The 22,534-nt window shown below is 48.5% G+C and overlaps 7 protein-coding genes across 7 annotated transcripts; 3 read left to right on the plus strand and 4 right to left on the minus strand.

The window, feature by feature from the left end:
* Positions 1 to 599: 599 nt before the first annotated feature.
* Positions 600 to 2,249, minus strand: Aud_000809 (F-box protein; the record flags this gene model as incomplete). Its single annotated transcript, XM_043286313.1, has 2 exons — positions 600 to 1,006; positions 1,481 to 2,249. 2 exons carry the CDS (start codon positions 2,247 to 2,249, stop codon positions 600 to 602), a joined length of 1,176 nt encoding a protein of 391 aa, XP_043142248.1.
* A 398-nt stretch (positions 2,250 to 2,647) lies between these two features.
* Positions 2,648 to 3,242, plus strand: Aud_000810 (uncharacterized protein; the record flags this gene model as incomplete). Its single annotated transcript, XM_043286314.1, has 2 exons — positions 2,648 to 2,766; positions 2,840 to 3,242. The coding sequence occupies 2 exons, from the start codon at positions 2,648 to 2,650 to the stop codon at positions 3,240 to 3,242; spliced, it is 522 nt and encodes a 173-aa protein (XP_043142249.1).
* A 52-nt stretch (positions 3,243 to 3,294) lies between these two features.
* Positions 3,295 to 4,861, minus strand: Aud_000811 (squalene epoxidase; the record flags this gene model as incomplete). The annotated part of the gene is made up of 3 exons (XM_043286315.1): positions 3,295 to 4,206; positions 4,259 to 4,548; positions 4,642 to 4,861. The coding sequence occupies 3 exons, from the start codon at positions 4,859 to 4,861 to the stop codon at positions 3,295 to 3,297; spliced, it is 1,422 nt and encodes a 473-aa protein (XP_043142250.1).
* A 2,847-nt stretch (positions 4,862 to 7,708) lies between these two features.
* On the plus strand, positions 7,709 to 8,845 carry Aud_000812 (uncharacterized protein; the record flags this gene model as incomplete). Its single annotated transcript, XM_043286316.1, has 1 exon — positions 7,709 to 8,845. The coding sequence occupies one exon, from the start codon at positions 7,709 to 7,711 to the stop codon at positions 8,843 to 8,845; it is 1,137 nt and encodes a 378-aa protein (XP_043142251.1).
* A 46-nt stretch (positions 8,846 to 8,891) lies between these two features.
* Positions 8,892 to 9,811, minus strand: Aud_000813 (uncharacterized protein; the record flags this gene model as incomplete). The annotated part of the gene is made up of 2 exons (XM_043286317.1): positions 8,892 to 9,059; positions 9,119 to 9,811. 2 exons carry the CDS (start codon positions 9,809 to 9,811, stop codon positions 8,892 to 8,894), a joined length of 861 nt encoding a protein of 286 aa, XP_043142252.1.
* Positions 9,812 to 11,335: 1,524 nt separating this feature from the next.
* Positions 11,336 to 15,283, plus strand: Aud_000814 (uncharacterized protein; the record flags this gene model as incomplete). The annotated part of the gene is made up of 10 exons (XM_043286318.1): positions 11,336 to 11,576; positions 11,652 to 11,834; positions 11,893 to 12,154; positions 12,276 to 12,345; positions 12,399 to 12,491; positions 12,554 to 12,678; positions 12,729 to 12,998; positions 13,053 to 13,225; positions 13,303 to 13,786; positions 13,840 to 15,283. 10 exons carry the CDS (start codon positions 11,336 to 11,338, stop codon positions 15,281 to 15,283), a joined length of 3,345 nt encoding a protein of 1,114 aa, XP_043142253.1.
* Positions 15,284 to 19,220: 3,937 nt separating this feature from the next.
* hxt8 (putative MFS monosaccharide transporter (Hxt8)) lies at positions 19,221 to 21,382 on the minus strand (the record flags this gene model as incomplete). The annotated part of the gene is made up of 12 exons (XM_043286319.1): positions 19,221 to 19,401; positions 19,451 to 19,556; positions 19,616 to 19,729; positions 19,829 to 19,968; positions 20,030 to 20,159; positions 20,213 to 20,222; positions 20,295 to 20,346; positions 20,394 to 20,822; positions 20,879 to 21,069; positions 21,119 to 21,180; positions 21,246 to 21,273; positions 21,323 to 21,382. The coding sequence occupies 12 exons, from the start codon at positions 21,380 to 21,382 to the stop codon at positions 19,221 to 19,223; spliced, it is 1,503 nt and encodes a 500-aa protein (XP_043142254.1).
* Positions 21,383 to 22,534: the final 1,152 nt, after the last annotated feature.

Below are 22,534 nucleotides of genomic sequence, written 5' to 3' on the forward strand. Positions count from 1 at the left end.
GGTGAATGGGTTTGAAGCAATGAGTGTCCTGCTGGATGATTACGGAGATAAGCTCGAGATTACTGAAGAGGTGGTCAAGGCCGCAGCAGAAAATAGCAGAGGGAGGGCCAAGTGCTGGCATTGCTGCTTGAGCAACGTGGAGATGAGGTTATGATTACTGAAGAGCTGGCCAAGGCTGCAGCAGGAACTGAGGGGAGTGGAGAGAGTGTGTTGGATCTCCACCTTGAGAAACGGGGAGACGAGGTTATGATTACTGAAGCAGCCCCACAACCTAGCTGACTCATTGAACGAGGTCAGTTGCTTTGTCTTTACGGTGACATTTGAGCCATAGAACGAAACAAGACTAAAATACGCGTCAGTCCTTCTCTTCATTGCTATGTTTCCCTATCATCTCATGATATGCTCCAGATCTATCAGGAAGGGAGTGGCTTATCATGTCTCTATAAATTCATTACGCTCGAGGTGAGATAAGTGCAGAAAAGTGTATTGAGTGTCTGAGTTGGCTCTGAGGGCATGTTGATTGGAGGGCCTGAGCCGACTTGTTCAGGGCTAATGGATGGATGACTTCTTTCTTGCAATTGCAATCTCACCGTCAACGATCACGTAGACTTCTCCTCGACTGGGGGCCAATGTGATAAGGTTGCGTGATACTCCCAATCTGAGAGCTGCTGGTTATCGAGGTGAAAGCCCCATGCAGCAGCAACCCGATCATCAGGCTTGTATGAACCACAATGTTCTACCTCCCACTCAAGTCTGATCGAGCCCGTTCTGTTCAAGAACTTGAAATAGAAAAAGGAATAGTGGTTAAGATCAAAGTTAATGGTCCTCAAGCGAGGCATACGTCTTGCAGCATAACCCAAAGAGATAAACAGCCGATGAAACTGCTCTTGCTCAAAAATGGATCGCTCCACAATTCTTCTTTCATAGCTGCAGATTTCGGCCTCCCAGTCCTCAATCTCAGCGATCATGGCTTCCTCGTCTGGATCAGGGCGGACGATCCATTCCCCTGTGTACATTGAGAAAGTTAGTGATTGAGGTTCATTTGGCATATTGCATTTACAATATCCCATGTAACGCTTGAATACTTGAGGAAAATTTCTTACCTGAGGGAAGCCAGGGCTGGAATTGTTTTAAAGTCAAAATCTCCAAGTTAGGCCAGTGTAAAGAGGCATTACCCAATAGAGAATGATCTTTCTCATCCAGAGGCCATAGAAAATCCAGAGAGATAGGAACTTGGACTAGTTTCAGCTCACAAAGGGAAAGACTCAGATCTCGGATTCTAATGGATAGAATATCAATGGTTGAGGATAGAACATTTAAGGCGGGCATGGTATCCTTCCAATTCCTCTCATCTTGATTCTCAAAGCGAAAAACCCTCAATGAGGGGGGGATATCTTTCAGACCTTCAGACACAGCTACCACGAAAATCAGTGAGGCTAAAAAGTATGCTGTGGTGCTGATAAACAGGAAAGTCTCATACCTTGACGGCGTTCCTTCAGGTAATCCAGATGATCTGGTCTGATATACTCATCCAAGTTCAACCATAGTTCTGCGAGTGTCGGACAATGCTGAACAATCTGCATAGCTGCTCCAGCCCATATCTGGTGATACCGTGGTGAGTCTGTACCGTCGAGAAACGATAGTTTGTCAATACATGAAACGTTGGGTAGCACCAAAGCGCCATCCTGATGGAAGCGCGCGCGATAGACAGGAACAGCTTGTGTGCGCCCATCCGTGAAGTCCCAAGTATGCAATCCAGCTTCATCGTCCTCTTTTGTATGCGGCTCCTGGCCTGGTTCACGCCCTAGGAGTACCAGAGAGACAGAGAGGCGATGACTCTTCTCCCATACTTCTAGCGTTTTGAATAGATTGATTATTGCTGATTGAAACGCAGTGTTATTCGCCTGTCGAACAGCATTATTAGAGCTATAACCTTCCCTTTTACGCATCATCCAGTCTGGGAGGTCAAAAGGGACAACAGTATGGTACCACAGCTGACGAATACATGCTCGTCGCGCGATTCCAGGCCCAGAAGTGAGTGCGCGGAACTGTTTGAGGCAAATCCCGCGGTGCTCCCCTTCCTCGTTGATGCCATCCTCACTGTAAACATGCAATTCGGAGTAGATGATCGGCTCAAACGCTGCCTGCCAACGACGACAGACAGCTGTACATGCAGCTAGAGAAGCGCCTGCCTGTTTAAGATAGCCTGCGATCTCACCTAGAAGTTCAAGTGGGAGTGAGGCGACCATATCTATTAGAATGAGAAGCGATTCATAGCTAGTTAGCACTTAACGCCCTTGAGTTTGGAGCCTTGGAGCTGGTGTAGTTACTTCCCAGGCGAGTGGAGGCAGCGGACAACAGAACTAGCACACAGGGGGCAACTATTTAGGCTCAGCGCATAAAAACCTGAGGGCAAACTGGTTAGAGGCAATGTACCGGAAGAGCTGGATATTCCCTTCGCCTAGCGCCAAGCATGTATTTCTTAGCGCGGTTCCTATGCACCTAAGCCGATCGGCTATCCTGATGATGCTTCTCTACACAGGCCACGCGATGAAGTCAATTCTCCCACAAATCATGTCTCTTTGCACTCGCTGTTCTTGCCAAGACCAACCCCACACAGCAAGAATTGCTCGTCGGCGAGGACATCATGGCCCAACAAGACAACAGGGTCCGCGGACACAACGATGCCATCTACGACACCGTGCCTAAGGATGACCAGATATTCAAGATCGAGTTCCTAGAGATTGCCCCGACACCCATTATCGCGTAAGATCTCCCCTCTCCTCAAAGTACGGCTTAATCTTGATTATAACATTTTAACGTTAACATCCTGATGAAGCGACCGTGTCTTCTTCGTCTACCTACGCGGTTGTCTACCTGAATCTAAAAAGAAGGAGCTGGCACTTCCCGACGAGGGCCTCATCAATGCGACCCTCAAAGTGAGCGCCTCTACTGTCTACCCGGATGGTAGTCACGACAACGAAGACTCCACTACAGGGCCATTGAAGACTACGCCCTTTAATGATCTAGCCCACCTCACTATTCGTAATGCCTGTGGAGTTCAGGTTGACTACATGCCTAGTAGCGGCCGCAGTGATATTTTACTAGATTTCCAGATTCCTACAATGTTTTTGAGGAGTGGTATGTGGACATTCAAGGTCGACGCGCGAGTTGGAGATGTAGACAATACGTGCCTATTTGCTATGAAGTTGACACAATGGTTAGAGGGGGGGCTCAAGTAGGATATTTGAGATAATCTAGAAGCTCCATGACACAACTTCTTGGTCTTATGAATTAGGGCATGAGCTCCCATATTAAGTAAGGCCCAATGACGCAACAGGCTTTCCAGATGATCAAAGTCGCCGTGACTACTTCGTACGGTATCTTCCACGTGGGAGCCTCGGCCAAGACCAGCCAGACAGAATAGAAAGCGACAGCAAAGAAATGATAAACAAGGACCCATGGCGACCGTATAAGACCCGCAAGCATGCCGCAGGGCTCTTGCTTACACCTTCCACCAATTTGGAAGTATCGAAAACACCCAGTTTTCAATGCACTTAACGTTGTATCCTTGGCTGCAAACAGCGTATACAGTGCCATTGCAAGGATATTAATGAGTGAGGATCCCTGCTTTCGGGCCCAGTGAAAGCGACCTATCTGCTCAAGCACTGCGTTGGAATCATCCAGTGAAAGGACATTCTCTGGAGCAAGCAGCTTGGAGATTAATAGCACGTCATTAAATGCAACAGTCATGCCGCCACCAGTCAGTGGATGCCTCATGTTCAACGCATCGCCGAGGAACAGCAGGCCGGGAACTTTCTGTTGCGAAGGCGGAAGAAATGAATTAGGCATGCTTTTGAATTTTCCCCTAGCCACAGCCTCACGAAAGCTATTTTGACAGCCGGATGGAAGTCGCGGTAGAACTACATTAAGCATGTGGGCTTTGATACCACCTGAAGCAGGACTTGCACTCGGTAAGCCGGTAGGAACGTCCAAGAAGATTCGCGTTTGGCGAGGACTGATCTGATAGACAAGGATTGGAGGGTCATCAGAGAGAAATACATGCCCGTAGTAAGGCTCCGGGAGCTTGGCATTAATCAATTCTAGAGCCCAGAATTTTGACTGGCTTAAGGGTTTGTGGGGAAGGTATTTCTTCCGAAATGTTGAGGCATAACCATCACAGACAATGGTCAGGCTGCCATAGTACTAGATACCTCCATGTTAGAAGATGACAAAGGGCATTTGCCAACAGGCTCACCTCTGCAGCCTTCCTATTATCCCCGGCACTGTATGCTAGCACACCGATGACCTTGCCCGTGCGTTCATCGCGAAGGAGGTCTGTGGCTTTAGCCTCTACTACGGTCACGTTCGGTGCATTTGCTGCCGCTTGACGGAGGTTTTGAATGAAGCGACCATGTTGGAATGAGCATCCTTTAGGGCGCTCACCTGGTGCGTTTGGGTCGTCGGGATATGGAATGTTGACGGTTTCGTTGAAATATGAGACTCGATAGCCATGGCATGGCACGGCGTCAATATTTCTCAGACAGTCTATCAATGTATCAGTTATCCTACCAGGCTAGACAACCCTCAGGGGCAAACAATAGAGATTTTCATAGAAAGGCAAACAAAGTTGTGGCTCACCTCCCATGCCCAGTGAATGCAGGGCGTGAACACCACCCGGGTGCAGCAGTTCGCCCACGACGCGTTCGGGCTGCGCCAGACACTTTTCTAACAGCACCACCGTCCGTCCCTGCTTGCTAAATGCCACAGCACTCGCACATCCGGCTACTCCGCCGCCGACAATGACAATGTCTGATATGTGGCGGGGCAGCTGATGTCCCTTGGACGAGTTGGCGGCCATAGTTGGGCTTTCTGTCTATGCGGTGACCGTTTGACCTTGTTCCGTAAGGCCAAGAAACCTATCAGTCAGGACGGGGCTCCTGATCTTGATGGGCGAGGCGGATGAAAAGGAGTCGGTGAGTATCAGGAACGAAAATCAGGAGAGAAGAAAAAGATCCCGGTGCGGAGAGTGTGGCCTGATTGACAGGGATCGTAGGTTAGCCAATAGATTCTCGCCGGAATCTTCCTAAACAATATCAAATAGTCAAGTGCGAAGCACCTATGCATTATATTGCTTCAGGAGGTATCCTCACTGGTTCCGGAGGTGCAGACCTCCCGGCCTCCGTGACGCTTTCCAACCTGAGACAGGTTCACGCACTCGGGGTTGTTCCATCTACCCACGATGGTCCAAAGGACCACCTACCAGAGAGGAGCAGGATCCTACAACCTGCTGGATTCCACACGCAGTTGTACGTTGCAACGCCGGAAGAGTCCCAGCAGTTTAGTGATCAATCTCGCCCCCGACCCTTTGCAAAACTATTGCCTCATGCTTTTTGTTGTTGAATTAGTGGATAGATTAATTAGCAGACCACTGCTAAGGGGGTAAATGGCCCTTTTGAAAGAGGCGGAAATAAGAGATGAGAGGGGAAAAAGGAAGATATTTCATGACTGTAGCTGGACTTCTACTTATGAGGTTATAATGGTCATCAAAGGATGCTATAAGAACTATATTACTGGTCTATGATAGACCAGGTCTGTTTTGTTACTGAGCAAGACAATCGCAATTAAGTAAGGAGAGTTGCTTGGTGAGAGATATTGAGGTGTCGGCGAACCAAGATCCCTGTATAAGCTCCATAAATAATTCAATATAGGTACACCGCTTCGTTGGATTCCCGATGCCCCGACTACTGTAGAGACACCCACCAAGTCAATCTACGGGAAACACGGGCTAGGGTCCACTATCGATTATGCGTCAATCAAAATGTATGCTCGGGTCCACCGAAGATAGTGAACGGCAATCAGACACGATCCACAGCCATCCTAAACACAGACCTTCGGGGAAAAATATATATATATATATAAGGCCGGGTCACGGAAGATCGATAAAGTAGTAATAGTTTGAAAAGGGTTATCTTTGACGGCGAGTCCAGTCCTATCCGGTTTCTTCGACTCTAAGAACTGTTAGCTTGAGAATATTTGTCCTAGTTCTTGGCAAAGCCTCAGAGGACATGCAACGATTTTTGCAGTGCATGAGCCATGGTTGGTAATAGCACCAGTAGACTGGTCCAGGTACCCAGATATTTATTGGTGTGAGACATGGAGCAATTAGACGCTGATGAGGTTCTGGACTAAGCCTTCACTTAGCCGCCATAGCTTCTCTTGGCTTAGCAGTAGTCTTGTTTTCCGGTCCAATCTTCTTCCTTCATTCTCTCGGTGGAGGACTACCCCAGTCTCTTTAGGGCCTTGGCGATCCAGGCTTGACCCTAGGTATTCTCCGAAACTGTTGCCACCGGCGCCGAACGTAACACTATCAGATATTGCGGCAATTTCCTAATTCAGCGCTAATTTCCACTCAATTTTGCTTGTAAATGTTCATGATATAGGCCAATTGCATAGTAACCTATATTATCTTTAGTCAAATCATCACTGTGCAGTTGTATCCCTGAAATTCCCGACCTTAGTTTAGCATGGAGACAGGAGATAAGGAAATTAATTTACCTCCAGCGCAGTAAATTTTATGCCCATCTCATGATCGATCTAGGCCTAGGACGATTAAACAGGAAGAGAGTGTCTCAAAGAATAGCTTTCATGTGATTAATAGCCTCCTGTGAGGGTTCTGCTCTTGCCATCAAAGCAGATCTTTCCCACACATGCATGCATCCTCTCTGATCACCCTTTAGTTCGTGTGGTATGTAGGTAGGTTGAGCTTCGGTATCTCGATATTTTCGTTGACACGAAAGTCAACAAAAGATACTGGGCAGTTTATGTGGTGTGCATCGGGTAAGCGGCCAGAGCAGGGAGGAAGCAGAGAGCGTTTACGACCACCAAAACTGGTAAGTGTACTAGGTACTACTACGTACTAGTAATCTATAAATTTATATAGAAGGTGGATATACTTAAATATTAAATTAGATCTGAATCTTGAAAACGATGGCAGCCTGGTGAAATTTTGAAAAGCTATTACCCTTGTCTTTTGAGGTTTTGCCAATGCCCCCCTCCCCAACCACCCGATGTAGCCGAATGTCTCATAACTTAGTGGGGCAAGTAGTGCCTTTAGTTGGCTTTTCCCGACTAGAAAAGGAGAGAGCGATTTCAGTTTTACTGCTGAAATCCACGAATGAGGTTGAATCTGGCGGATCGCTCTGGTGACACTAATTATTAGCGTAGGTACTTAGTTTAATCAACAGCAACGAAGTATCAGTGGTCCGAGTTACAGCAACTATCACTTAGACTCCCTAACACCTTTCTCACATTTCAGTTTTTGTTATCCATCAGTTCCTACATACTAGTTGCTCAGTGTTCTTTGCATACGCATTTTATGAAAGAGCAGTAAGCTTACAACCTTGGCAATGAAACCTGTATGTGATCAATGCGGGTATTCCTAGGTTATTACTAATATCATTAGAAACATCAAACAGCTTCCAGCCTAGACAGCTTCCCAGCAGAAATATTGTACTTGGTGGTCCAGTTACTATCCTCTGCTGAACTCCATGCACTATGTCTTGTCAATAAAAGGTTCCGCATAATCGCTGAGCCATTCCTCTACACCCAGATTCAATGGACGTGGACAGACTCTCAGAACCCCCGAATCGCTGAGTTTTTGCGAACTATTGTGCACAGGCCCAAGCTCGCCAGTTTTGTCCAAGTTATGATCCTCAATGGAGACTGTTTCGATCCCATCGGGTGGGATTATCGCAAGAAATGTCCCAAACTCCCAGTCACTGAGGTTGTCTTAGATGAGCTAGTGAAATGCATTGAGGGGATCCAGATTCCATATGCTGAACAGTGGATCCAAGAGTTGCGCGCCGGAACAATGGATGCATTTGTCACACTTTTATTATCACAGCTCCCCAGTCTGAGACGTCTCTATCTAGGCAAGAATTTTGCCCGAGAGAGCCGCCTCATGGGCATGATGCTCCGTTCGGCCCTCTGTGAGGAGTCCCAAAACAGCCATCTCACTTCCTTTACACATCTCCAAGATGTGTCAGTTGTGTATCCCGGCCTTGGTCTCCACATTCGCAGGTTCACGGACGTCAGGAATACAGCAGATGTCCTCCCCCTCTTCTACTTGCCGTCGATTGAACAGATAAGGACCTTAGTTGATAACCCTGCTACTTTCATGTGGCCTGGGAAATGCCCACCAATTCCATCAAAACTCACATCACTTGACTTAAGGATGTTGCGCGAAGGGCCTCTCGGTCAAGTGTTATCAGTCACCCGAGGGCTTCGGAAGCTTAAATGGGATTGGTACTACCGCGAAGATATCAAAGATCACTTTGTCACGGATATTATCAATCTGGACCAAATCGCCGCGGATCTATCTCACGTTCAAGAGACTTTAACAGACTTGACTATTACAGCAGCAACAGACCTCGCAGAATCAGCCCCTGAACACCCAGAGGTCATATTCCACGGGTCTTTTAAAACTTTTAGTGGACTCCATATGCTAAAAAATTTGGAAGTTCCAATTGCATTTCTGCTTGGATTTTCTCCATCGACGCCAAATGTAGTTGGCCTAGAGGAAGCACTTCCAAAAAACATTGAATGGCTGACCCTCAATGAACATCTATGTCTCCAGCGAGAATGGGAATGGGAGTTCGAGACTGAATACCTATTGAGGGCTGTTCGATCATGGCTACAAAACTGGAAGAGATTCACGCCTCGCCTCCGAGGGTTGATATACAAAGTGTGGGATTGGGACCCTGAGTTGATAGAGGGGCTCAGAGACATAGGTGCCCAGGCAGGAATTCAGGTTCAAATAATAAAAGATGAACGCTCCGATTAAATGTACTTATAGCCTCAGTTTCTGCCACCAATATCTCTTCGGACCACTATTTAATATTAACAAACACTCTGGGGTCACCCCCGCATAACTGAATCTGGTCGATCCTGACCGGGCCTCCGGCAAGGTTTGCCAGGGTGTACGGCTCTACCGGCGTGTTTGTATCCAAGACCCTGAGCCCCTGGTCTCTTGTGAAAAGATTGCAGCCCCAAGTATCCTGCACATTTGTTGGTTAGTCTTTGGGTAAAAATACTCATGAGGACATTGGTTAGTTACCTCAGCGCCAGTTCCACAAGGATCTATCTGTGCCCATTTCCCTTGGGCTTTGACCCATGTGCCAATTCTCGCTTTTCGATCTTTCAGGGGGACATCATTGTTTTTATAGTATAGATGGGCCGCCATAGGCTCTGCGCAACTACCCTTGTTCTTGTGTATATCCGACTCTTTGCCAGGTGGGCTGATATCTCGCCAGACCATCTGGCATTTCTGTAGACTTTCGCCGACTGGCGTCTGGCCGTTAAGAAAGTCATAGGAGAAGTGACCCGCTCCCTTCATAGAGGAGGCAAGGATGATTTCATTGCCCCAGGCCAGAATTCCCATCGCTGTGGGCTCTGCCTGCTCTCTGATGATGCCATACTGCTTTCGGTCTGCTGTCATTTCGTCGGCCGCATCTCGCGCGATTTGCCAGAGCTGCCCGTCTGAGATTGGAGGATTCTTCTCATCAGAATTCCCGACGGGACTTGCAAACACGATGTGGCTGCTATATTGCCAATTGCGCTTGACATTTTTAAGGCTGGCGTCCTGTTCCCGTGGCCAATTTATTGCAAGGCCATAGTCGAGGGTGACTTTGAGCGGGCCAAGCGGGTCCTTGGGTGCCGAAACATCGGCTGCACCACTGAGTATAGGGTTGAACGCGATCCAGGCCCCAAGCACTAAAAGACCGGCATCTCGGACAGATGGGAAGAGCATTGTTGAAGGTCACCGCTCAAGCTGACTGTGACCGACGCAGAGCTGGAAATACCTATGAGCCACTATGTGAGTTGCTGGGTAGCATAGGTGATTTACTTACACAAGGACAATGGCCAAGGGCTTGAAGTACGTCTTCCTTTTCTTCTTGAAAGCTGGGCTTTTTAGATACCGATGCACAGTGGACGACGGCAATCCTGTAGATATTTATAATTCCCTCACAGTGTGGGCTTTCATCAGCAAGCCTTCTGCCTTTTGAGAAAGACTCTACCGCTCAACTTCGATTATAAACGGGTCGTACTAGCGAGGAAGGGGTTTCAATTTGTCACTTCGGACATCCTACCATCTTCATTTGGCGGCCAGCGCCAGGCTCGGAATAGAGAATGCATGCATTAGGCTGTCTTCTCCCAGGATGCTGCGTGGTTTAGGATACTCCCAGACAGGCTTTTTCGGCGGGTCCTTCCATGATGCTAGTACTACTACCATAGCATACATCCCCCGAGACAGTTTCTTCCAGAAACTAACAGCAATATATGCTAGTTTCTTAGCGCCAGATGAGGGACTGACTTGGAAGGTTACATTTAATCTTACATACTGTATCCCATATGGTAATTATCAACTCGGAATTAGCCTGAATTCGACCTAACATGCGATACTCGTACCGAAGTGAGGCTGTGGGTCCTTCTTGATCCACTAGAAGGGTCCTAGTAAGGACCCTAGGCACATGCTTGCCGCCGCCGAGTTGGCCAAGAAAGCTTTTTATTAGCCAGGTGTCTGCCACGGAGTTATCGCTTCCTCCGGCGCTACGATTAGGTTAAGACACGATCTAAAGTGCTGGTTAGAGAAAACTCTTCGACACTAAGGCAATGAACTAACCACTAATGAGGCAGTTAGTGCGCATGGCCCTAAATTTTAGATGGTTTAGGGTACCCGAACTGTCCAATGTCAATACTGCTTTCGTTCAGCCTCAGGGACAGTGCATATTGCTTAATCTAAAATAGCCCCCAATCTTAGCTTCAATGCATTGGACCGTGGACGGCTCAGCGATTTACCTCGTGGCCTGGTGGCCTCGTGCGTCGGCTACACGACGAGATCATGACAACTATCTAAGAGTTTTCTCGACGGCATCGCCTAGCGTCCCAACTGGGGTTTCTCGTTTATGATTGTGTCTCAGTTCAGCAACTCATCCCAATGCCAGTTTGGAAAGAGGTTGGAAGGAGTTAATCTATGACCGGAAAGCACGGCAGCCATGAGGCAAAATCTGCTGTCCAAAAAGTGCCTCACGGTGGATCTCTAGGTCCTGTTCATACTTCGTCTGACCTTCCAAGATGCGAGGGTAGCAGCTAGGAAAGGGGTAGTATCGTCCTCTTGGATAGGAAGGGGGAGGCGAACCCGAAGGGCGCTCCCCACAAAACTACTCCCAGTCCATGAACGTTGTTATAAGAAGTCTCTCATGTCTGTGAACACTTGAGTTGTATTGCCCTTCTCATCCGTCTCCTCGCCTACTCGCCTCCTCCTTTGTTCGATATGCACCGGCAACTATGGCATGGCCTGGCGGCCATTGCTACCCTTGGGAGTTGCGCCCTTGCGAATCCCCTTGTATATTGGGATGTGCGAGGAAATGCAAGCATGAACTACGAGCGCTTCATGGCGAGAGATACTGCTGATTTCGATCAATCAGATCTTTCCTTCATCACGAGAATGGCCGCCATCGGCGACTCCTACTCGGCCGGAATAGGCGCTGGTGACCGGATTAAAACTGATGCCGGTAGATCAATCTCTTTCCTGACCTAAGGCTGTGGCGCATGGACTAATAGATGTGGTATTTTGTCCCACCTGAAAGATTGGGCTTGCAGTCGCTATGATCACTCCTATCCCTATCTCGTTCATAATGATCCACAGCTGGGCGACCCAGCAGCACGCACTTTTCAGTTCGCCTCCTGCTCTGGTGCAGTCATAGCCGATGTCCTCAACAAACAGATCCCTCAGATCAGTGGGAACCAGCAAGTCATCTTGCTATCAGCCGGTACGTATATGTCTGACGTCCCTCTCCATGAACTGAACTGACGTGAGTGAGATCTTAGGTGGTAATGATGCTGAGCTCTCAAACATCCTAAACCAGTGTATCTTTCAATGGGCCGTCGTGAACTCCGAGCAAGTGATGGTGGCAAAGGCAGCGGCTCTTGCGGATAAAGATTATAAATGGGCGGCGGATTTCGACTGGGACAGGATAGGTCGTGGCTGTGAGGGGCAGTTGGCTCGCTCAAAAGGCATCATTGCTGGGGATGCCTTCAGCAGAAGCTTGGATTCTGTTATCGCGGCGGCAAAGAAAAAGCTAGGTCCAGAGTCAGTAACAATACCCTCATTGGCATCTGAATGCTAACAATTGACAGTGGGATGATTTACTACACTGGGTAAGTGCCATACAGTTCTGTCTTTTTGAGCATTATTGACAGTTTATATACAGGTATGCCAAATTCTTTGCAGAAGATCTATCATCGGCGTGTGATAGTGTTAGCTGGTCAACCTGGGTATATGTGAGTAGCCATAAAACGAATGTCCTTTTGCCATAGTACTGATTGTCCGCCAGAAATTATACAACATGTTTCAGCCCGTGCAGAAATTGACGAGCGCTCATCGGAAGACCATGAACGACCTTGTGGATGCCGCCAACGCGCATATTGTTCGTCTTGATTCCTTTCCTTATCTATTGAAGCTATTACTAAACTTTAGATTGCTCTCTAGTCGGCTGCAGTGAAGAGAGCCGGTTCCCAGGTCAAGTTTGTAGACTACGACTCTTACGTAGGCTCTTTCAATGGCCGCTTTTGTGAAAAGGGTGTCGACGAATCAACATCTAAAAGCAACACAAGGTGAGTGCTCGATCTCAAACTATGAATGAAGCTTATACTAACATCTACAGAACCGGTCTCATGTTCTACGAGCTGAATACGCTGGACCCGTTGGGCCTAAATCCCTGGAAACGGAGCGACAATCCACCATTTGAAGGAACCTTTGAGGGCACCATGAACCAGTTCGCGGAGATTACACGTCTGGTGGATCCAGATGCCCAGCTCTCAGACCAGGCCTTTATCTCCGACGCTGGCACTGCTTCTGTTGCCTTCTCTAACGTGAAACTAGTCAACAGTGCCAGTGTTCTTGGTCTGCAAATTCCAAATGTACTTCCAGACGGGTAAGACAAAGACTTTGGCTTGTCGCGAGAGACATTGACGTTGATGATGACTAGATACGGGCGTGTTTTCCATCCCCAGATATTGCTGCACGAGCTCATTGCCTCGCTGATCATCTATCAGATGGTCAATAAGAACGAGCAAGATCATGGGTTTCCAGAAATCCCGGAGACGCTCACCTTCGGCTCGTGCCCCAACTATGGGAATAATAATGGGGCTGGAGACGGCCGTAAGTATCGCCCTAGCAGTTCCAGCTCATTTGTCAGGGGGAAAGAAAAAGGACTAATCTGATATCGCTGCGTTTAGAACAAATCGCGTTAGCATCATATGTCAATCCGCTCGCTGACCCAGTCGCTTGGGACCGCATGATTGCCTACCCATCAAGCAAGGTGAGCGTCCTGGTCGCCAACGTCCTTAACGGCCCGGACACGACGGTGAATGAGGATTGGGCAAAGGTCATCGACCGGGCCCATACATCGGGAAAACGAATCATTGGCTATGTGCGAACAGGGTATCTAGGTCAAAGCCAGCAGGCCTTCGAGACCCGGCTTGGTTCGACCGACCTTGCCGACTGGGTCTCGCAGATCCAAACCGACGTCGACTTGTGGTACCAGTTGTATCCCGGCAAGATCGGCGGTATCTTCTTCGACGAGGGCTGGAACGACTGTGGGCCAGACAATCTGTATGCAGATTTGTATCGTTTTATTACCGATGCTACGAAGCAAAAGCACCCCGGAGCCTTTACCGTGCTCAATCCCGGTGCTACCATGCCTCAGTGCTTTGAGCATAGGTGTGTATCTATCCACCGCGTGTCCTGAAAGAGAAAGACTAACGATATCGCAGCGCCGACACGCTCATGACGTTTGAGCAGAGCTACGACACGTACATGAACAACTACGTCCCCAATCCTGGCTGGACACCCAAGGACCCGCGCAAGCTCTGGCATATTATCTACGGCGTACCAGAGGCGGACGCGGGAAATGTTGCCGCGCTGGCCCTAAAGCGCGGAGCCGGCCTTATCCACATTACGAACGACCTCCTCCCGAATCCGTACGACACCCTACCCGATGAAGCCTATATGAAAGCCATTACGGACACAATCAAGGGTGGCGGACCGGATGTTGCAGATCCCACCCCATATCCAGCCAACGGGCAGGCTGCGTTTCCGCCGGGCCCATTATCAGTAACCGCCTCTGACTATTCCTCCGTGAGCCTTAAGTGGGATATCTCTAACAGAGAGTCCCCACACGCGTACGCGGTCTACCGCGATGGGAACGAAGTTGCTCGCCTCCCAGGGACAATGGCCCGGGTGACAATTGGCAACATCAGCCCAGGATCCTCCATGTCCTTCACCGTACGGGCTATCGGGACAGATGGAAAGGAGACCGGAGATTCAAATTCCGTGTCTGCTACTACTCAGAGCCTGCCCAACAACCAGGCCGTCACGAACGTCAAAGTCGGCAAATCAGCAACCTCCACCACCATCCAAGCCGATTTCCTTGTCCCATACGCCTTTATGCGCGTATATCTTACAGACCCGGACACGCACTGCCAAATGCCAGCCTGGCCAATCAACTACAACACCGGGAACTTCATATGCACTCACTACATGGTCGAGAATGAGGTCCTGTACGAGTATAGCGGCGCCAACCTAACAGAAGGACAAACCAACTACCCCTGGGCATGGTCCTCGAAAGGCGCCGCCCCAGTCAAACGCGATGGCTATACCTTCACGTGGACTCTCCCCGTCGGCACCGACACCACAGACTCTAGCTATTTCTCCGTCCAGGCTCAGGGCTACGGGCCGCTGACGAATGTCTTCCATCCGTGCCCGAGCGAATGGGACGACGGCAAGCCAAGTGCCGGGGCCTTCTGCACCGGGTCGTCGCCATACGACTGCAAGGGCGAGACGCTCTGCAGCACCACCAACGTCAAGTGGTGCGACAAGGCAGTCAACCAGATGAACCGCGGCCAAACGACCTACACGTCCAATGCATTGGCGCTCGCTCTGTCCGGGAACTGCTGGGCAAACAACGCGGGGTTCGGATGCTCGGTGCAAATCCGAGGCACGGATCAGAATGGGAAAAACTGTAAGATCACCGGCGACGAGATGTGGCAGGCTTACCAGGACATTCGCAATATTGGGGGCTGTGGGAAGTGCGGGACCAAGCATTTTGGGAATGGATGTATGGTCAGCGTCGACTATTACTATGGCTGTGATAATCGAGATGGGGGCGTGCAGTTTATGGCGGCTTTCGCTGAGACTAATCTAACGGACTCTATGTAGTACCTCTGAAGCTATTTCATTATTTACCTGTTTATCTATGGGGGGGATGGTAAGAGACTGACATGTAGATTCTTACTAGGCTCCTATTAATATTGCCATCTTCTGTGCAGTTCCTGCACATTAGGCCTTACTTGAATCCCTGCTAACCATCCCGCCCTTAGACAGGGCGGCTATTATAAGGAGATAGCTGCAGATGATTCCGATGTCCGCTTCAACCGTGCTCTAAGCATTGTACATTGGCTGCACACAAACAGGCTACTGGGGAAAAGCAGTTATATAGAACACAGTGCAGACACATGGCTAGAGAGAGCACGCACATCACGGCGTCGGGGTTTTGTGTTAGTACCCAGGAGTCAAGCTGCTGTTGTCCCACCTCATCTCTTCATTCGCTGCTCTGTTCAGATTTCTTCTGCTTTCAGACGTACCCATTATCGCTTTTGAGAGTGATGATCCTATCAAAATAAGTGGAATACCGAATACTATAGCACAATATATCGGTTGGAACATCCTGTAAGGAGGTTATTATCATAGCCGTCATAAAGATCACATTCAACAATCATGCCAGCTTATGACTAGGTCCTTGTCAGCCCATCGACGCGAAGCTAAAGAACATTTTGGCCCAGCAGCATTCGCAAGTAACAGGCGTCATCCAGTAAGAGTCCACAAAAGACTGAGTCGACTCATCCATATGATATTAGGTACGCGAAGTTACTGACCCTCCATTTCTAGGAGTGTTAGGCGCTACGACTTATTCATGAGAAGTCGCTGGTGTGTACGTATGACCATCTGTGCATCCCGGATTATAGACATCAGCATCTCTGTTTGCGAGCTAAAGTCTAGAGAAGCCCTTGCATTTGCGCGATTTTCCGCGTGTCCAAACCACTCAAGTAGCAGTGCATTCTCTGTTTGTAAGGTTTGTAATTGTTCAGTGAGGCTTGGAGCGATGTTTGCTGACTGGCAGTGGTTAGTTTAAGATTGAGGTCGAGGGCAGATTGCAAGATAATAATAGATGGTATATTATTAGCAAGTTTAATACACTAGCTTACCACCACTATGTAATATCTTCCCTGCCTACTTTTATCCCTCCACTGTCTCTGACTCCCATTGCAATAACCACTTTATTAAACTCATTATGGACACCATCCACAACAAACATAAGTGTCTCATCAGTGGACTCTCACATCTTTTTAATCTTTTTATCAAAGCCCATTATATATCCCCCACTGATGTCCTGTATGTACCTCAGGACGCTGATGTTGGACACCTTCAAAGGCTTAGATTTGAAACTGAAGTGATCAACCTCATCTAACTACTACTGGCCATTAAAAAATGAGGTAGTCTGGGGATATAATAATAAAGGAATAGAGATAATTCCTCATACTAAGCCTAGTCAATTATCTGAAACAGTCGGAGATAACTATAGCTTATGATATGTTGGAGACTCTGCGATGGGTTGATCATACAGATAAGGATGTATAAGGCGTCTTTCCTCTATCTATCCTCTAACATTCCCTAGCTTTTATGGAATAAATGTGCTATATAATATCTATGACTATAAGTTATTTCTCACCTTACCCTTCATTCTTTATTAACTAAAGATTTAGCTGACCTCTGCACCAGAGACTATAATAGAATGGGGCTACCTAAACTAATAGTAATGATATAACTGCCCCTATTAACCATGTGAAGACTTCTTCTTAAAGGTCTTTAAGAAATTCTGGATCCTTGAATACATCCCATTCTTTAACCTAGATGATGATGCGGAAGTTCAAATATGTAAAATCAAGGAAAATCCTATTTTATTCTAGAATATTTAGCCTGGTGGAATCTGCCTTCTAAATGATCCCCAGGCTGCTGTTCAGCAATGCGGGGAGTAATGGGATGGCCAGGATGGCTTATGCTGTAATATTAATGAATGGAGGGCGCTACAGAAGCTCTATCATGATGTAGGCTGGGAGAGTAATTTTAACAGAGAGCTTTTTAAATACAGGTGAATGAATTTCTTATAAATAGTGGATGAGCTCCAGGGTCAATCTAGTGAATGGAGCAGGATTCCACTGCATACACAAACAGAGGAGCAGAAAAACGCTGAGCAGGAGTTTCGTCAACGTTAGGAGGCAGTTTGGCCTGAAAGTGCTGGAGAGCACTATGTTTAACCGTTGTTTAGTTTGCATTATGACTCCCTATCTCATTTGCTTGGATAACTGCCGCTCTGCCGCTCTACTGGATGCAAAATATGAATATGGGCTCTTGACCTTAACCCAGATGTCCAATAGTCACCTATTCCTTTCAGAGCTGGGCAGAGCAAATTTGATAGGGACCAGCGAATTCGAAGTTAAACTGCTGAAGATACCTGGCCCTGGCCTCTCTTTTTCTAAGGAGCCCGACAAATCGCCGTGCCCATGAAGTCTGTCCAGGTTATAGGATTGTCGGGAAGCCCATCCTTGATTATACCACCAATTTTCGTCAACCACCTTGTCATAAAAGTCAAATGTTGGGCTCTCCTATGCGCATACAATTCGGTATGTAGGAGACAAATGCCTGTCGGATCAGGGATGATCTCACCACGCCTGAAACGAGACCGAACTCGAAAGACCACCCACCTAAAAATCGTTGATGTGGTGATGCTGCACGATATCTGATGGATGAGGTTCGGGAAGCCGAACTACGTGTTGCCACAGGCTTCTCGGATCCACTACGATGGAACAAGTTGTCTCGAGAAAATATTTGCACATTGCCCGAACCATATCTCGTGGCGCAATAGGTTAGGAGATGGAATACATGCAACACGCTCCTTTTGGTTGAAGACTTGCTGTTTACCTTTCAATTTGAATCTCGCGCACACCGGGAGTGTCCGCATATCCGGAAGGAGGACATCCTGGATACAGCAACAGCCATTGTGATAAGACCTTTATCTCGGTTGTCTTCGCAACAAAATTTTCATCCGCAATCGCTGTCGAAAAAAGATATGGCTAGCTTGGCGTTTCTGCTGACGCAACGAATGAAACAAACAGAGCCGCTTTGTTGGCCCAGCGCCAGATCTATTCCGGATTCGTTGTAGACCTCTCCCGTCGTTGCTCCTCGCTATTCTTTGGCATGCCCCAACTCATCGAGGTGATTTGCTATGCCGTTGATCCGGCCGAGGAAGGATATAGCCCTGTTGCAGTAACACGTCCGCCGGAATGTGGGCAATGGCGCGTACCTCAAGAAGTCCCCGTCCGCATTTCATGCCTCAAACAGCAGCTTCTCCCTCTATGCCGCCCATTGCAGCGGCATTGGATAATGATCACATTATTTTGTTGTTTGTAGCTGCAGAGGTCGTTCCCACAAAGAGCTGTCTTCGATGCGGGGAAGCATGGCCGGAATCACTGTGCTGCTCTAAATTTATCTTCTGTCCGTACCTCCCAATCCCTTCACTTCCTCAGCCTACTTAGATTCAGCCCGATGCACTTCCGTGGAGTGTCACACCAATGCAGGAGCCCTCAATATGTCCCAACATGCAGTAGAGCCATGAATGTTTTACAGAGTAACACACTCTCGCCAGATGCGCGGTCAGCAGCGGGTCGGGCGGGATCTAGAACGGCGTGGGTTGTAACGCGAGACCGATAGAGCTATTTGGTTGTACTCTGGCTGGATGTAAGAGGGCGGAGTATCAGTACAGTAAGGATATCTATGAAAACGACAAAATCATCTAGATCTGTGTGTGAATATCTGCTCCGTGTGTTCCCCAGATATGGAAGTACGTTTTGGGAAAAGAGAAGGTCTCCCAGCCGTTGACGGAACCATTGTACACATACACTGGTGAGACTCTATCAATCCGACCAAGGAACACTCGAACAGCGTGCGGCAAGCACTCTGACAATAATTGTGCTCTGCTTCGCAGACACGTATATCCCTCATGACAGACCATTAATCCTAATTATCATGCACATCAATATTAAACCGAAGCATCTCTTCCAGCAACAGCCACCTCAATTTGCTGAGAATTCGACTTGGCCTTCTTCACATCGTCGTCGTCCTCCTCCTCCTCGGCTTGTTCATCACCCCGATCCTCAGGTAGAATAACGTGATCACCAAAAGACGCGGCAATCTCCTCGAGAGTCTTCTGCTTTGTCTCACTAGCAGTATATCAGTAAACATCAACCAGTAACAGATCCATCAACCTACGGGAAATAGAAATAAGCCACCACGAAAAAGAACGCCGTACATGTCACGAAGACATAGTAGTAGTTTTCGTGGATGTTCGCAAAGGCACTGGGCCCTGCTTCGGTGACTGTACATTCGGATATCTTAGGCTCGTTGCACTTTACCCAGAGAGTCGAGGGAACATACCAGCAACATTGACGATGAAATGCGACGCGGCCGCTAGCCCCATTACTTTACTTCGCAGCGCGATGGGGAGGACCTCGGCGCCGTAGAGCCAGGTTGTGCTGTTTAGCATGCCGTCTGGTATTCCTTAGTACGGTTCTTTTTCTTCGTTCCACACTGATAACCGGGATGGGATGGATGCACTCGGGGTTTAGGTAGAGGAGAGGAAGGACGTACAATAAATCACGACGAACAGATAGATACCCAGGATGGCGAAGCCTTTTCCGACGCGGTTGGTTGTGTTTTGGAATTCGCGCTGCATGACTGCGGCGTAGATCTCGATGAGGATTATGCCGCCTAGGCCGGTAAGGATCATTCTGCGACGCAGATGTGGATTAGTTTGGATCATGGAGATACTTGGATGGCAGAGGTGGTTACTTTCGGCGTCCCCACTGGTCAGTGAGGTATTTGGTTGTGAGGCAGTTTGTGAGGAAGGCGATTGTGCCGTAGACGGCGGCTAGGGCCAGGATGGTGTGTGAATCGATGCCGAGGGATTTGTAGAGGATGGCTTCGTTGTGGTTAGCTCCAGTTTAGGAAGTCAGACCAGGTAGGGTCTCCTACTTTGATAGTACTAGGGTGTGCCCATGTTAGTCGAGTCTCAAATAGTAGATCAATTGGGGGACATAATCATGACATGACATACCTGGATAACATTCACTCCAGTCAGACTAGTCATCGTCTGCACGGCAATTGAACTACACCCCGTCAGCTGGAGCATCTCCATTTGGCCAGTAGCACTTACACGAGCACACGGTGCCGGAACAGCCGAAAGATCTCCCGGTAGGAAGTAATCTCCCGCTCCTTCTCGTAGTTGATCTGCGCAAGCATGAGCTCAAACTCCCGATGCACATCATCCGAGTGCAGATCCCTCCGGATCCGCACGAACTCGCTGCGCGCCTGCTCGATCTTGCCGTTGCGGATCAGATGCCGCGGCGAGTTGGGCATGAAGGTAACCAGCCCAACGAACATGATCACGCCCCAGGGGATCTGGATACCCAGCGGCAGTCGCCATTGCACGGGTCCATAGGGCGCAAAGCTACAGGCGAAACCGACCCAGTTCGATGCCATGGTTCCGAAGGAGATTCCGCAACCTGAGATACCTCCTATGAGGCCTCGATGGCGCGGGTCCGAGATTTCACTGAGATAGATGGGCACAGTAGCTACCATTCCTCTGCAACTAAGTGAGTCGAGGAAAATCTATGCAGGGTCAGAGGAAGGGCTTCTTACCCAACAGCATATCCGGCAAGGGCACGACCGGCGAGGAACATCCCAATGTTGACTGACGCTGTCTGGATAGTCGTTCCTATCGTCACGACCACACACATCAGGGCCATGAACCGAAGTCGACCCAGTCTATCGCCGATCGCGGTCTGTGTGAGGGCGCCGACTGCCTCGCCAGCGATATAAACGGCGACGACCTGGCCATGTCAGATCGAATCCTGAATATTGCGGAGAATCTACACATACCGCTCCGGTGAGGCCGGCCGACGGGTGGCCCATATATTTGATCCAGCTTCCATGGGCAATAGCTGACAGAATTATGAAATTAGCCCCTTGCAAGATATCGAATCGAGTAGCGCAATCCCCTGCTTACTTGTTGTGGCAATTCCTGTATCAAAGCCCTGCTCTGCGATTAGCACAGCTAACATGCCATATCCATCAGAAACATACAAAAAGAAATGTCCCAATGGCCGCAAAAAGCGCAATACTCAGGGTATACCACTCCGTCATCTTGCACAATCCGAGCTTACAAAGTCCGCAAGAATGTTCCTAGGTGCAAGATGCAAGACGACAATCTGCCGGACAGGCCCAGATCCCAAGATTCCACTGCCATTTATATGTCAACCTCCATCAGTAGCAAAAAAGGCAATAGATTGGCGGCTGTATACTGTGCGACAGCAAGCCGAGGGCGTGTAACAATCAGTCCCACTCGGAGGATGGCCGAGGAGCAGGCCCCATGGGGTCACTCTATCTGGGGTAGATAATACCGAGCTTCGTGCGTCTAGCTTCAGATTCCCTTTATTCAGCAAAGTTCAGCCAGAATGGATAACGTGGGGATATCCGAGTCATTCGTGGGGGTTCATTTGATCGGTGGTTACTCCGCATCGCGGAGACCAATGGATGTGGTGCAACGGCTGGGCTAGCGATACAAGACGTCACTCGCAAAGCAAATGAATCATGCTGCTGAAATTTAGCTAGAGATATTACCCCTAGTATCTGTCAAATACAATGATCAGCAAAGATCAAAGCGTAAGGGGCAGCAGGGACGTGATGAAGGTGGGATAATAACAGGTCCTACTTGATAGCAGAGAAGATTGACTTCTTGTCTTCTTTTGGATAACTTCACGATACCAATGCCCGAACTTGAATACGAGGAAACCGTGAGTTGTTGATATTGTCGGACAAAGTCCGTCGGTGATCAGGTTGATTGAGAACTACTCATTTTCTTAATAGTACTTCCGTCTACTCCCTGGCAAAAGGACGCTGTATTTTGGATGATAATGAGAAGATGCGTAGAACGAAGATAATACTCGACGCAAGTAGCGTTCGGGTGGTGCAGCCACACTCGCTGGAGCCAAGATATATTCGATGGAAACTGACATGATTTCCTTCTCCAATTCTGTGGCCCTTAGACGACTATTCAGGTATGAGTCCCATGAGAGGCTGTATGCTCGTTCTGCCTGATATATGTTCTTGTCAGAGGTCCTCAAAAGGCCGTTGCTTCGGGACTTGACAAAGAGAAGGCTGTCATTGGCAGCGCGCATTGTCAAATACCTTGGAAGGGTTGAGAAGCTATCGCAATGGTCTACATGTAACACAAGAGAATTTCGTGAAGAGACTCATAATCTAGGAGTCATATTGTCATTTTGTGAATATGAATTC

The sequence above is a fragment of the Aspergillus udagawae genome, assembly GCF_001078395.1.
Source record: "Aspergillus udagawae IFM 46973 DNA, scaffold_1, whole genome shotgun sequence".
Lineage (NCBI taxonomy): Eukaryota > Fungi > Ascomycota > Eurotiomycetes > Eurotiales > Aspergillaceae > Aspergillus > Aspergillus udagawae.